At 38.8% G+C, this 16,931-nt stretch overlaps 1 protein-coding gene across 1 annotated transcript in view; it reads right to left on the minus strand.

Annotated features, from left to right (window-relative positions):
- serinc5 (serine incorporator 5) overlaps positions 1-16,875 on the minus strand; it is a 30,026-nt gene extending 13,151 nt beyond the window's left edge. The window contains exons 1-2 of the mRNA XM_028458236.1: positions 16,740-16,875; positions 2,093-2,251 (exon numbers count right to left, since the gene is read on the minus strand). Coding sequence (XP_028314037.1) covers positions 2,093-2,251; positions 16,740-16,766 — 186 coding nt within the window. The 5' untranslated portion in view covers positions 16,767-16,875. The remainder of the gene's footprint in view (positions 1-2,092; positions 2,252-16,739) is intronic.
- Between the last annotated feature and the right edge of the window lie 56 nt (positions 16,876-16,931).

Below are 16,931 nucleotides of genomic sequence, written 5' to 3' on the forward strand. Positions count from 1 at the left end.
GCTGCTCTCTTTTCCACTAGTGTGTGTGTGTGTGTGTGTGTGTGTGTGTGTGTCACTAACTACCCTAAAACCCGTGTTTAGTAGACATTTACATATTTCACACGATGCCTGTTTGTGGGATGACATTTTCAGCAGTTTTTATCATTCCCTTTGACCCATTTGTATTTTCTCAAACGTAAATGGTTTAATTTCAAACACATTTTGTGACTATAATATTCAGGAGATGTTGGAGAAGGCTTAAAAAAAGAAAACAGAACTGCACTGTTTTTACAAGTTTGCCCTAAAATCTTTAAAATGTCCTTATTGGAAGATCTATGCCTAACAAAAACAAATTATTGTGCACCATATTCATTTTATTAACTGTTTAAAATGGGACTACTTTACAGTTTTAGATCCTGTGTTCCACCATCTTGAAATGACAGGATTGATGATGTCACACAGCCCCACTGCCTGTAAGCATCCCAATGTTTTCTATTGGAGTGAAACATTCAGCCTGATTTTTAGATCATTTAGCAGTTTTTTCAGTCAAAACGACAATTTGTGCTGCTTTTGGTTGCTCTAAAAAAACTGAAAAAAATGAAAAATGTTGAGGTAACCCTCTTATGTTTACCGAAAGAGAATAAAAACTGTTGTGACCCAAAAAACGTCTTTGACTATAGGGGGCGACAGTTCCAACTTTACGTGTCTACGTGGTAGTAGACAATGAAGCAGAGATGAAGAGCTCTCCTAAGGGACATTGACTCTTCCTTAAGCAGTGCACTGTTGACACTTGATAATACATATCAATGTATCTTCTCATTCTTTTATAGTTAACATCCTCGCTGCAGGGCTCTGCTATGGGGAACTTTGTGTCTAGCTCAGGTCATTAGGTCATCACAGTGCAAAGCAGGGACACTTACTTCCTGCTCCTGTCTGTTGTATGCCTTCTTGCAGTGTCAGCACATTTAGTCCCAGCATAACACTCTGACATATGTTTTTACCATTTACCAATATACTTTGGCCATGACTTAACGATAACATAACACTAGTGGCTGATTTACGGTAACATAAACACCATTACCTTCTACCTTTTGCTTAGTATCCTGAGACATCACCATATGTGAAAACCAGCATAAAACCTTGCTTTTGACTCTGTACATATAAGTTCTCCTTAAAAGCCAGAAATAACAAACCTACAGTCAGCCAGCTTATTCCAGACAGACGGTCAGCAGATTTCAACACACTTCTAACTGTAAATCATCAGGCTACAGGCAGGAACAGAAATGACATCTCTTTTTTGGGACTGGACATCCGGCCCTTTAAGGGTATAAACTTCTGTGTATTTCTTGGTTCGAGAGGATTCGACACTAGCGGCCTCGTAAGCAGGCGCCGAAAAGTCCTCACTGATACATGTATCTTGTGTGTCCATCAAATCTTTATTAAAACTGTTAGACAAATTTCAATAACTGTTTCTCAATCCAATTCTAGATAAAAAAAGAACCCGAGAAATCTAACACACTGATGGCCGAAGCTAGCGAGTAATCACAGACTGTTGAAGGCTTTCCACCCAAAAGGAGATAGATCCTCAGGGTTTGCGTATCTTCAACAGTTCGTGATTACTCACTAAATTCAGCCACCAAAATGTCAACCGCACACTGTTTAAGGGAGAGTAAAGGTCCTGTAGGAAAGCTTTTTCTTCATCTTTAACTTTTCCTGATTTTTTAGATCAACCAAAAGCAGCACAAATTGTAATATTGATCAAAAATCTGCTAAATGATCTAAAAAAATCAGGCTGAATGCTTCACTCCAATAGAAAACAATGGGATGTGTCCAGGAAGTGGGGCCTTGTGATGTCATCAATCACGTGATTTCAAGAAGGTTGAACAAAGGCTCTAAAACTCCCAATTAACTGAATATGATGCATAATAATGTGTTTTGTTAGGTATAGATCTTCCAATAACAACATTTAGAAGATTTTTGGCCAAACTAGGTAAAACAGTGGATGATCCCTTTAAGACTAGTTCAAATACATTCAATTCAAAGTTTGTTGTTCCACATTTTATTAAACCTGTGTGTGTGTGTCTCCTCATTAAAAAGTCTGTTATGGACTTACGTGATCTTTGAGCACCGTGGGGGACATCATGATGACACAGATGATGGTGACCAACAGGAAGTAGAAGGCGTACATGATCCGGGTCCCTGTGGACTGTTTGATCTTAGGGCAGCACTTACAGCAGCAGGAGCAAGCTGCAGAGCCACAGCAGCAGGCCAGCTGTAGGACACAAGGACCAGAAGATTAGAGACAGGACGAGGGAAATGTCAGTACTCAGCATTTTAAACAGGGTCGTGCAATTTCTGTGATTGAAAAAAAAAGACGTAAATTACAAAATTGATTTCCTTAAACAGAATATCACGCTTATACACAAAATGTTTCACCATAGATGGGAGGCAAAGAGGCAGAATGTTGCAACACACTTCACCACCAGGATTATAAATAACCATGAATATAATAAAGAAAAAAGGGACATGTTTGGTTCGGTTTTCGGCCGTTGCTCAGAATGATCCCAAAATGGACGCCATGTTACCAGATGTTAACTGCACACAGCATCTAGCTTCTGTCCATGTAAATAATTAGAAAAACTATTAAATAAATGACTTTGTCATATGTAGCAATAGTCAATCATTTTAAGTCTAGTTTTTTTTCTTTTTTAATCATATTTCATTTAACTATTTAAAATTTTTTTGCACATTTTTCAAATCCGTTCTTTAATGTGATAGAATTGATAGCTGTAGATCAGGGGTGTTTAATTAGGCGAGTTGAATGCACTAAAGCAGCATTTCTCAAACAGGGGTACGTGTACCCCTAGGCATATGTGATGGCACTACTTGAGATAAAGAAAATGAAAAATTAATAAATGAAAGTATTAAAAATATAGGGTTTTATAATACATTCCTTTAGCTTCATTCAGGGGGTTAAAGTTAAAAAAAGTTCTATTTCCTCCCTCTCTTGTTATTCCACATTTTGTAAAAAGTCAGCTCCAAACGGCCGAGTTGGATTTTTTCCTGACGTCACCTCGCAGAAACTCCTCCTCCTGACAATCCTGGTTCCTCCTACCCTATACAAGAATGTGAGCTCCTCCCTCTCAAACTACCTCACAGCTAAAACAAACACTGCGATTTAATATAGAATTTATATTGTGCTTTATTGTAATATATGTAAAGCTACATACACAAAATGTGCTCTCTGCATTTAACCCCTCCCTGAGGAGCAGTGGGCAGCAACAGTGTAGCACCCGGGGAGCAGTTCCATTTTTAGTATCCGTTATATCGCCTCGTATCACGTTTAACATGATCTGACGTGTTTGTGACACAATGCGACACAGCAGTTGGATAAAACTAATTATTATCACCTTAAATTGACTACTCCTGTAGTTAGTAGCGATGAGGAGAAGAAGAACGTGACATAGCAGCTTAACACTCCGGTGAGTGTTTGAAATAGATGACTAACGCTGAGTCTGACTCACAATCACATTAGCTGCTTAAATAGCCGTGTGTTTTACTGTAATGTGCAGTTTTTGGGCTGAAAACAATAACAACAGTGTGTGGATAGCAAAAGAAGGTTGCTTTGGTGATCACTGATCTGCCTCGCAAGAGCGATACATGAAGTCTGTGTTTACAGACACGCCCACCCAAAACAGCCTGTTTATAGAAGTGTCATAAAAGTGACGTTTCAGAGGCTAAAACTCCAGAAAAAAGGTGAGTTTGGGAAAATAAACCTCAAATACTATGTTGCTGGGGTTTTTAGAACAAATAGATGGATATGTGTAAAAAATAGCATAATACTGGACCTTTAAAATATAATCATAATAATTGTGATGGAAATGATCTTGTAATACAAGGGTCAGTCTGAAATGATAAAAACTTTAGAAATAATTATATTCAGGAGGCACTAAATACTGTTTCATTCTGCTTATTTACAAACTATATTATTTAGCGTGTATTATCACTCATTTATTCCATCATAATGCTCTATAGTTGTTGTAGTTGGACAAAAGGGGGGACTTGGATTCAGTAATAAGAATATGGGGGTAATTGAGCCAAAAACGTTTGAGAACCACTGCATTTGGCCCCCGAGCCTTGAGTTTGACATGTGCTGTAGAAACAAAAACAAAGCAAAGAAATGTGTAATCTGACACGCAGATCACACGGAAATATGTCAACTCGGAAACGGAAGTTTTGAAATGGAAAAATCATTGTTCTCCCCCCTTTGTGAAAACAACTTCTCAGATGTGAAGGAACACACACGCACACGCACACACACACACACACACACACTCTAAACAGAGGCCTACTCACACAGGCTGTGATATTGAAGCATAGCAACATAAAGAAACCCTCTGTGTTGTTTTAGGGAAAGAAGTAATTATACATTCAGGGTCCTCAGTCACCTCTGACCCTTTAAACATCCACAATGGACCTTCTCCTCACTCCCTTTAGGACAGAGATGGGCAACTTTTATCACAGCAAAAATGTGATTTTATCTGATCTGAGAGTCACGTGATCAACATTAATGTCAGCATTAGAATAATGAGCAATCTGAGCATTAACACAGGAAACAACAAAGGCTTTGTTTGATCGTTTTGTATATTTTTCTTGTCATTTCTGTTTTTGGTCAGTGTAATTTCAGATTACTTTTAGTATATCTTTTGGTCTTTCTGTATACGTACATTTGTTTTTTTTTTTATGCATTTTTCCTCTAATTTTGAAGGTATTTTGTGTATTTATGTCATTGTTGTTGTTCTTACTGTCTCTATATTTTTATTGTTTTGTGTTATTAGGCATTTTGGAGTCAATTTTGTGCTTTTTGTTGTTGTTTTGTAAATATTCTTTAGTTATTTATTTGAAGTCATCTTGTGTGTTTTGGGAGTCAATTTGTGTATTTTTGTTGTCCTACTTATGCATTGTTCTGTAATTCTTAAGGCTTTTGTGTATTGTTTGTCTTCCCAGTTTTTTTTGTGTATTTTTCCTGTATTTTATATATTTTTCCATAATTTAATGAATTTCCGTTTGTGAGCTCGAGTCATTTTGGGTATTTTTGTTTTCCTTTAAATGGTTTTTTTCTGTAACTTTGTAGGTATTTTGTGTATTTTTCCATTTTTTTGTGAATTTTTGTTTTCCTTTTAATGCATTTTTCAGTCAATTTGAAAGTATTTTTCCTGTTTAATGTGTATTTTCTGTCATTTTGTAAAAATCCGTTATGTTTGTGAGTTTTTTGTTGTCTAGGTGTGTGAGTCTTTTTTTCCAAAACTCGTTGGCCATTTAAAATCATAATGTGTACTGCACGTGGCCCGTGTCTGGTCTAGTGTTCCATGTAATACAGGATAAGCTGCACATAGTGAAACAGAGCCACAGTTACCTTTGGCGCCTACATCGTGTCCATTAGGAAGGGTTAGAATTCAGTCCATACGTGAATGACTTAGTCTCATTATTACCAGTATTACCAGTACCCTCCCAGTCTTCAGTGGCCTGCACAGCCCTTAACAGGATAATCCATTTCCTTTGGTCTCTGTTGCACCCACATGACTTTGTCAATGAGCGATTAATTAACCACAAAACACTGAAAGTGAGTGGGGAGAAAAACAGGACAATTTAGGTCTGGAGGGTGTTTAGATTTCATTAGTTAGGGGGTGTTTCACCAGCACACTGCACACAGTGAGGGGGGGCCCCAGCAGCAAACGGAGCTCAGTGTGAGCCAGGAAGAATGTCTTCAGGAATTCCAGCACACAGATATAACAACAGTATCCATGGGAACCAGCGCTGACCCTACCCACTCGATAGGGTCCCCCCGCCCCCTACCACCCTCCGCCGCCCGTCTGTCCCACCAACATGTCGACAGGTGGTGGACGTGTCTGCGAGTCACAGTCACGCCATGGCAAAATTCCAAAAACATTTAAGCAGAAATTCTAATCAGACAATGAATATTGCATCACATGCATGTTTTGGGAAAACATCACATATTTAAATGCAATTTCTGTCGGAAAACAAGTGGTCAGAGAGACAAAATGTTAATTCTCACACAAAATCTGACATAATACGACGCTATAAGACAGACGTCATTTTCTGAAATGGAATTATGACATGGACTGAGCAGTCACCCACATGTTTTGGGACATCACACCTTTACATTGGATTTTTCACTGTAAAACGGCTGGTCTAATGTTAGCTTTAGCAAGTGCATCAAACGACTGGACGAGAAATCTGCTATTTCAGCATGTGCTTTTGGCACATTTCTACTACATAGAAATGTTAACGTAATAACATTTGTAGGGCCTCTGATTTTCCATGATCGCAGAAAACGGACGGAAAAAAATTAATGCTCGTTCTGAAATGAAAATAGCATGTGACCCATTTCTATTTTCTCTCTCTTTTTATTTAGAATCAGGCCCCAATATGATATGCATGTTTTGGGACAATATCATGCATTTACACGCCATTTTTCACATGAAAATGGGTGAGTGTCACACTTTGAAGACACGCAAATGGACAAATATTTCACGACCAGTGCGCAGTATGGCGGGAGGAGCCCTGGTAACACGCCCCGCCCATTTTGCATACTGCCCTGATGACTTACGCAGCCCAGCTACGCCAAGAACTTAAGTATCTTTCCCACTGGAAATTCTACCACCGTCTTGTATAGATGATCAGAACATGGAGGTTAGTACTAGTACTAACAACTGAACGGAAAAGTTAAATGGCGTCTCGGCTTTCCTTCACGACATAACTGCTTATGCTATTCATATGAGACGTCAAATCCTGTTTTTCAACTTCAAATAACTTGTTTAAAACAAACTTCACATAAAAATGAGCACTTGAACACAATGTAGGGTGATAACTAATGATCACAGCAGAGTTTAGGTTTGGAAAAAAATGATGTGATGAGTATTTCAACTTTACAGTTTGACCCACATCCCATCTGTTATCATTGAGGAGGTTTAGCTGTTGGTGTATTAGCTGGTGATCATTTTACATAGTGACACGTTATGGCAGAAGCATCTACAATAACATGGCTGCGTGGGATTTTCTAAAAAAAACGTGAGGGTGATGTAATCTCGATTTTGATTGATTTCATCATTACCATCATTATGTTATAAATCATTGGAAGAATCTAAAATTGTTAACAGTAGTTGACTATATTAAACCCATTTAGCATGTTTGGTCATTTAAAAGCTAGAAAAGTCATTGAAATACCGAAATATGATTAAACTTAAGTGTGCGTGATGCGGAACTGTGTAAACACTGAAACGGAATGTCTTTTCGGAGTGGGTCGCCAGATGCCTTTAAAAAATGAAGAATTTTTTTAACCCTTTTCTGTAACTGCACCAAACTTGCCATATTTGAACCCATTTCCATCACTTTTTCTTGCCATATTTTAATTTTATTTTATTTTATTTCTGATTAAAACAAGGATTTACATCTTTAAGATGACTCAATACTACGGAGCAAATAATAATAAACTTCCTGGATAACAGTGATGGATATTATTCAGATAAATAAATAAATAAATAAATAAATAAATAAATGTGGTTATCACAGATTCATAGAACAATGGACTATAATTTTGCTGACTTTATGGATGGACCCCAAAAATCTCTCCCCTTTATTCCCCCTTATAGATGACCCTGTCTCCACATGACTGTTCTTCAATGTTCATGTCTGTGTTCAACCACCTTCAGCTACAGTGGGGGTCCCCAGTCTCTGGAACCTGTATTTTGAGGGGGTTGCGGGCTAAAAAGGTTGAGAACCACTGATCTTGGGAACACTTTGTTGTTTCCTTCCCACCTTCTCTGTGGGAATGTGAATTCCTTTCTTTGTTTTTCATCAGCTGACCTCGAGCCTTCACTCCTAAATGTGCTGCTGCAATGTGTCCAGAAGAGGAGAAAGATTAGATTTCACTCCCTCACTCGAAGCGGACAGATAAAAAGAAGTCATTCCTACTTTAGGAGGGTTGGCCAGACAAACCACTGAGTGGGCTCTTAAATTATTCACAGACAGGGAGCTCTTTGTTCACAAACAGTCACTAAACCTTTACTTTTCAAAGCCTCATATACCAATCTGACACACTGCGACATTTAATCCAAAGATTACATACTGGATTAGACTGAGACCTGTTTTATGAAGAAATAATGTAGATCAGATTCAAGCCTTCTCCATTTTTAAACCAGCTTTTCATCTCAGCAGCTGCAGCTTTGGATAAACAGGAAATGGAAACTGAAGTCTGCATCAAGGGCAGCCACAAAAGCAAACAAAAACTGGAGCACACGTGCTTATGCAATGCAAACATGCAGGTCAAATGCAAAAACAGGTCATACACTAGATCATGGACAGTAGAGCAAGAAAAAATATCAATTGTGCTAGCGGTTTCCTCGATCAGGAACCAAGAAAAGAAGACGTAGCCTGACCATCAGTGACAGAACTCAGCTACAGATGTTATGAATGTGTTCTGAGACTTATTGTTAAAAAGGAAAGACAGACACCTCAGATACACAACCACCAGCAAACCACCCCAAACAAAAATATTCACACACACACACGATGACTCACACCAAAAGACGATAACTTCAACCTCTTATTTGACCAAATCTCTGCAATTCCCTGTTTGCCGAGGGAGGGGGCAGACAGCGCCTGTCGGACCGTAACACAAGTGAACTACACAGCTTCATGGATCTTACCGACACGACGACGTGTTGTTTCTTGCTTACAATATGTAAAGTTTAGAGCAGACATAAGAGGTAATCCATGCAGCGCTCAGTCGAATGTGTGTGGCTCCCAAAGCAACCGCACCAAGTTACTCAGAAAACACACAAGATCAAACAAAATACCAAAAATACACATTATTCTTCCAAAAACGTACAAAACGAATCAAAAAATGCATAAAACAGCAACACAAGAACACAAAATGTCAACAGAAACATGCAAAATGACTCCAAACACACAAAATGCCAACAAAAAAAACACACAAAACAGCAACAAAAGAACACACAAACTTCAAAAACACACAAAACAAATACAAAAACATTGATAAGATTGAACAAAATAACAAAGAAACAAAACACACGTTCCCAAAAACACACATAATGACAACTAAAACACACAAAACTTCAACAAAAATACACAAAGTTCAAGTTTATTAAAACAACAAAACACACACAATGACTCCAACAACATGCAAAACAATAGCAAATCCACACAAAATGACTCCAAAAATGCACAAAACAGGAACAAAAACACACATGTACCTAAAAACCCAAAGAATGACAAAAACACAGGAAACGGCACCAAAAACACACATGAAGACAACTAAAACACACAAAACAGGAACAAAAAACACATAATATGACTCCAAAGCACACAAAACAAGACAAATATACTAAAATAACCTTGTGTTAATGGTCATTATTCTGGATGCTGATAATGTGGCCCTCAGAACAGTTACAATCACATTTGTGGCCCTGCTGTAATAAAAGTTGCCCATCCCTGGTGTATAGACATCTTTCACTGTGGACTGAAGGACCTCCGTGCTAATGGCGTTCTTGGCTGGATGCAGCCGACCATGAACTGAAGAGACTCAGATGAAACAGACACGCCCTCTTTTTTTTTTTTTATTATCTCAAATTACAATTCTTTGTGTTGAGGCTCTGCAGGATATGAGTGAAGGACTTGTGGTAATTGCAGGTTAGTGAATGTGAGTTTAAAGCTTTCTCACACGGTCTTTCCTCTATTGTGCGTATAGCTAGGCAGCTGTATACACACAGCACAAATGTAACACTGCTCCGTTTCCTGTACACAAAGGGAGGCCTTTGCTTCTGTCTTTGCAAATATAGCCCGAGCTCCAACCAGCAGAGAGAAAGACCATGAAGAGCCCCCCAAAAAACCTCATTCAGCTCCCTACCGCAACATACTGTGTTTACCCAGCGACCTTTTCTACTTTGAGTGGGAACAGTTTAGGAGTTAGCACAGCTACACCAGCAGCTTCCAACATCACAGAGCAGGGTTGGGGTCAATTACATTTTTCAGTTACAATTACATTTTTATGTTCAATTACACTTAAAGTGACCAGCATTTTTTCCAATTACAATTAAATTACAATTATTTGTTGTCCTCAGAAAATCAATTACAATTATGTTTTCAATTACTAAAGTTCAATTCAACTTTACTTATATAGCGCAAATTACAACAGTAGTCATAAATAATTATTTTTTAAACGATTAATCTAGCAATTATTTTTTTCGATGCATTGATAAATCCAACGATTAATTTTTCCAGTTCGATTCGATTGGACTCGATTCAATTATCTCTAGGGATGCATCGAATATTCGGCCACCGAATATATTCGGCCGAATATTGCAAAAAGAACCACATTCGGCCTTCGGTTTGGTAAGTTTAATTCAAGGCCAAATAGTAGCGTGTGATGCAATGATGCAATCAAGCAATGTGCAGCGATTTTGAGTCGGAAAAGTGTGCACGCGTTGCTGCAGAACCAGAGCAGCAGCAGCTCCTCTTTTCCGCACACAAACACAACCAGACTCTCTCCTTTCCGCTCTGTGTCAAAGTTGGAAACCGTTTAATTCCACAACAAAGTCTGTTATTAGCGCTGTGAGCCACGAATCCATAAACATTCCCATCGTTTCCTCCTTACTCTACACCGGGTGCATAGACTAGTGTAGCATTAGCACAGAGTGCAATGGGTCCGTGGCTCCAAGCAGTGACTCCCAACACGATCAGCAACAGAAAAACTAGTGCAGTTTGGGCGTCCAATGTGCCGTTTGTATTTACATTTATGGCAATAAAGTATAATATATATTTTATATTAAACTGCAGTGTTTGTTTTAGCTGTTAGATAGTTGAAGAGGGAGGAGCTCACATTCTAGGAGGAGTGTTAGGTGACGTCACGTGCTCAAAATTCCAAATACTAATCAGAAAGTGCTTTTCCAACAAAAACTTTCCTTTTTGTGTGTGTGTGTGTGTGTGTGTGTGTGTGTGTGTGTGCGCGCGCGTTGCTGCTGCTGCCGCTGATGTCATGATGGGTGTTTCCTCCTTGTCCCATCGACCTATGACAAACGAGTACCTGCCTTTGCTGCCTTGCACTTTTGAAACTCGGCGGAGCCACACACGTTAGTTATTCTCTGGCGCCGCCATCTTTGTTTTGGTCAAACAACGCATCGGCGCGCATATTTTGCTACGTCTACGTCATTGTTTACGTCGATGCGTTGTCCCGGCCCTAGAGAGTGTGCTAAACTAGCTGAGCCGTGTGACAGAGTAATCCCATCCAGAGACAATGTTTGCTCTGATAATTTCTCTCTGAGGTGATTTGAACCAAATAAAATCACTTCAGTTTTATCCTTTTTAAGAAGAAGAAATTTACAGCTCATCCAGGATGTGATGTCTTTAAGACAAGCCAGGAATTTTCACAACTGATGAGTTTCATCTGATTTCATTGACAAATAGAGCTGTGTATCATCCGCATAGCAATAGAAATTTATATTAAGTTCTCTGATAATGTTACCTAGTGGAAGCATATATAATGTAAAGAGTATTGGTCCTAAAACTGAACCTTGTGGAACTCCATGATTTACTCTGGCGTGCGTTAAGGAGAGATTATTAACATGAACAAAGTGGGTTCTGTCTGATAGGTAGGATTTAAACCAACCCAGCGCTGTTTCTTTAATCCCAAATAACCAAATAAGTTAACCTTCATCTTGTGTTAGCATCTCTAAATAAATATCTATCATCTAATTTCTTTCCTATCTATTGGTTACCTAGTTATGCTTCCTAATCAATTAAAACATAGGATTTAATATTTTTGGTGTGGGCATCTGAGCCTTTTTTGTGTCAGTATAGCCCTCGATTTCATTTCTTTGTAAATGGTAAAATAAGGGAAAGCTTGATATGAATCATATTTTATTAATTGTTAACTACATATGTGTAGAACTGTACATAGACCTGTAACATGGTTCCCAGTTTTGTGTTAAATTATAATTGACAATTCTTAAAATTGCAGGGCTCGAGACTGCGACCAAATTGGTCGCATATGCGACTATTTTTTCAGTGTGTGCAAGTAAAAATTTCATGTGGTCGCATCTGTACGAGTGCCAGTGAAAATCCAAAAGGAGGAAACTTCCTCGTCCTGTTGAGTCTTCCTCCTGTGAATCAGGGTCCAACATGGTCACTACACGCGCTGCCATGTCCCCAAACACACAACTGCTGCTGCACCAACACTGGGGAGGGACACGGTCCGTGCTGCGTTCACGGATACTGGGACAAATACACGCTGGGGACAGGCGTCCGAGCACGCAGAGCAACAGAGAGCATGGGGGGCGTGACGAGCAGACTGGCTGGCGATCGGGGTGCATGTGGGGCACCGAGCGGAGAGCGTACACGCGCAGCGCATACACAATTCCACACCAAAGAGAAGGACATCATCAGAACCAGTATGGAGGGACCAGAACTGATGGACTATGATGCCAGGCCAGATGTTCAGCTGTGGTTCTCTAAGGGCAGGGGTCTGCAACCTGTGGCTCTGGGGCCTAATGTGGCTTTTTGACTCTTATGCAATGGCTCCCTATAGCTTTAAAAAAAAAAAACTATTTAAATTTTTACAGAGGTTATTAATGATTATTGAACCAACTGAGAAAGTTAGTGTAGAGCCCTGAAATGTCATGGCAGTTACAATTACAGTCAATTACAATTTAATTATGATTATGACAGCAACAGATTTTTAAAATTACAATTATATTTATGCAATTACAATTATAATTGAACCCAACATTGTCACAGAGTCAAAAAGAAGTTTGATAAAGACATCCTGTGTCACATGACCAGTCAGTCTGCGCTAAAAGCAAGGAAAAAGTTGCAAGTTTTGTCCTCGTGGGAAAAGCAATTCCTGCTGCTGCTGACCACGGAAACATTCCAGAGAGGAAGTGGAAAATAGAACACGTGTATTCCATGAAAAGAGTAGAGAGGCAATTCCAGACATATAACTAATCTAGAGATTTATTTCACAAATCAAACAAATGAATCATTGTGTAAATGAAACTCAGCAACATTTGCAGGGGCTCACAGTTTTCCCGCTGCTTATATCGCACGATTGCAGTCATTTTTCATGTTAAACTGTTGAAAAAATTAAAATTCTTACAAAATCCTTTAATTTTCCTCAAATTATTATATAATATTTCTCTTATTAAATAGAAATTGGTCACAGAATCAAGGAAATTTAAAGTGGGATTGATATCTACCACTTATTGCTTGGATATTGTGTCTTTCTTACATATTTTGTATTTCATGTATATACTGTACATAGAAGTGTAAACTAGGGCACAATAATGTTGAAATTACTTGTTTTCCTGCATAAAATTTGTGGACCATGAACTAAAATGAGTTTGACGTGTATGTATTAGAACAGCGATTCTCAACTGGTGGGTTGGGATCCAAAAGTGGGGTGCGGACAGCTCTTCAAAATTAAATAAATACTTAATGTCTCTCATGTTGGACTTGTCTTTTATTTTGATAAAAACTTTTCTTTTGACAGGTGTGAAATACATGTAGCACAGGAAAACATATAGATTTATGTTTTTGAAAAGTTTATATATGTGTTGTTTTCAACAGCTTTTTTAAAAAAAAAAAAAAACTACAATTGGTTGGTTGAATTCTAAAAAAGTGGGTCACGATTTAATAACCGTGGCAAATTGTGGGTCCCAGGGCAAGATCTGTTGAGAACCCCTGTTTTAGAACAATATCACACATTCTACTTTCAAATCTGCCGCAAAATGTCAGCACAAAATCTCGCGATACGACAGACCTATTTACCTGAAATAGAAATATCTCAGCATGACACGGACTAAACCCTCACCCGCGTGTTTTGGGACAACATCACATTTAAAGCCTCTTTTCACTGTACAACGGCTGTGCTAATGTTAGCTTTAGCAAGTGTAGCATCAAATCTCTCAGCACGTGTTTTGGTGTATTTCTACAGTGAAAAAATACACATTTAATAACAATAGTAACTCTATATTAACAGTATTAAGCATGTTTGTCACAATTTCAGAAAGTTTAGTAGCCTGTAATGACGTCTGATTGTGGAAAGACGAAGATACGGAAACAAAACAAAACCCACACAGTTTACATTTGGGACTGGCAACTTTTATCACAGCGGGGCCACAAAAAAAGCGATTGTTTGATCTAAGGGCCACATTTTTAGAATTCATGTCAGCATTTAAAATAATGACCAACCTGATCATTAACACAGGAAACAACAAAGAGTTGTTTTGTATATCGCTTTCCCACCATTTATGTATAATTTAATAGCCGTTTTGTGCTTTTTCGAGCCATTTTGTGTATTTTCCTAATCATTTTGTGTTTTTGTCGCTGTTTAGTGTGTTTTTAATATTCTTCTGTCATTTTGTGTGTTTTTGTTGTTATTTTATGTGTTTTTAGAATCCTTTTGTGAGTTTTTGTGACAGTTCTTTATGCGTTTTTGGGGTCATTTTGTGTATTTTTGTTAATATATTTATTCTTCTGTCATTTTGTGCATTTTGTTGCAGTTTTGTGTGTTGTTGGAGTCATTTTGTTTCCTCTTTCTGTGATTTTGTAGCAGTTTTATGTGTTTTTGTTGTCAATGTATGTGTTTTTATAGTCAGTTTGTGTGTTTTTGTAGCAGTTTTATGTGCTTTTCGAGTCATTTTCTGTATTTTTCTTGTTTATTCTGTCATTTTGTTGGTTTTTGTCTGTTTTTGGAGTACTTGTGTGTATTGTTGTTCATTCTTCTGTCATTGTGTGTGTTATTGGATTCATTTTGTGGGGTGGGCTGCACGTTGCCCCTGGGCCACCAGTTGCCATGCCTGCTTTAAGTCCAGTCCCACACTCACAGCCAACCCTGGCATCCATGCGGACATCAGTCACCAACAGTGAGTTTAAATCCAGGCTCCGTCGTCTCCAGCGTGGCACACATGCCCAAACCTACTGAGAAACTACACTAGTAATTATCCCACACTGGGCCTGCACGCCCACCTCCTTCTGATCTAACCCAAGCAAGGCCCACCCATCTCTAATTTGCACCTTTGAGCCAAAGAGGAAATTAAAAGACCACACATCTATTTGGACCTGCTCTCGACCTCCACAGCTCCACAAGTAGCCTCACTTTAAGAAGCTAACAGCACAAACGCAGGCAAAGAAAAACCAAACCCAGGCTTTGGAACAAGGATTAGACGACACAAAAGTGATTATTGTTTGCCTTGATTTACTCTTCAGGCCGTAACCATCCGTCGTTAAATTGTGAAAAGAACAGGAAATAGAAGAGAGCTTCCCTAAGATGAAGAATAAGTTCCTGCCAAAACCAGCTCAGCAGTGGTGACTTAGTGGTCAGAAACGATCACAAAGACCAGGACTCGCCTCGTTTGGCTGAAACATTTTCCTCTGTGTCTTTTAAGTCCCTGCTAATGGACGATGTTTTCCCATTTCTTCATTTCTGTGATCAATACTCCTGTAGTTCAACAATGGCACTTCCTGTGCGCATATGCACAGTTTTTTTTTATGAAAAACATAAGCATAATGTGCCTGTGTTTCCACCATGTTCAGATGGCCTAGTGGTCTGAGGCGCGAGACTCAAGGATTCTTCCTTCCGCTGATGTGGGTTTGAATCCCACTTATGACATTTTTTTTATCTTCATTTGAACATATTTAACACGGCAAATTCCACCTTTAAAAATACATACAGTATATGAAAAAAAAGAAACATTATAGGATATTTCCTGGGCGATGGAAGTATAGCTAGAAGCACACAGGTCCGGCAGTGACGGAACTACCGGCATTCGGCTTACGACGCATACGGACACGAGCACAGGAAGTGCCGGAACTATAGTGAGGATTGTCTGAGGTCCGGTTCCGGACCAATAGCAACAGCCAATAAAGTATCCTAAAGTCTAAAGTTAAAGATACACTGTGTGTCTAAAGCCTCAGATTTTCTGCTTCAAAATTTCCCTAATTCTAGGGTGACTTGATTATTAAAAAAAAAATAACAATCACGATTATTTTAGTTATAATTGAAATCACGATTATTCGTCAACTAAAAATGTTATTTTATTTTTCACTTTTGCACAAAACAAAACAGTTCTTGCACGTGATGTTTGCTCTAGGTTTTCATCATCAAACCCAAAGTGTTCCCAGATAAAAGCATATGACTTCCCACTTGTTGACCAAACGTTTTTGCTGCGTTATAAATATTAAATTAAAAAAAAGAATAATAATTATGAATAAAAAATGAAATAAAAAGTAAAATTCATATGCAAAAATATTTTCATTTATTTATTTATTTAAAAATATCGCGATGTATATCGTATTGTGAAATTAAAATCGTGAATCGTATCGTCGGAGTGATGGCAATGCACAGCTCTGGTAAAACCTGTCAGGGTAACGTCACGTAACGCTCGTGGAGCTCCGCTCTTTGTCTCGAGCAGCTGACAGACTACAGTCAAGTTATCGGGAAAACACCGTTAAAATGAATTATATTACATTAAACGGCTGATGATAAGTTCATAAATTGAGCTCCGACACCTTTGAGAAGAAGTGACCAGTACAGACAGACAGACAGACAGACGTGATAAACACAGAGCTCCGTCCGTCGGTGACTCTTTATGATTCCGATAGACAGAAGCAAACAAAGAGCAGACAGACATGAACAGACATTTACAGACACTGCTGCTCCTCACCTGCGATACACAACACGGTGTGCACATGACGAAGAGACGATATCAGTCAAATCCCTGTGAGAGGAAGTCCACGAGCAGCTTCCTCCTCTTCCTCCTCTTCCTCCTGAAACCAACACAGCCTCCTTCTCCCTCTGAGCCCTCCCACTGACACGCACGCGCACACACACCGCACATCTGTACTGGTCAACTGAC

The sequence above is a fragment of the Gouania willdenowi genome, chromosome 9 (assembly GCF_900634775.1).
Source record: "Gouania willdenowi chromosome 9, fGouWil2.1, whole genome shotgun sequence".
Taxonomy (NCBI): Eukaryota; Metazoa; Chordata; class Actinopteri; order Blenniiformes; family Gobiesocidae; genus Gouania; species Gouania willdenowi.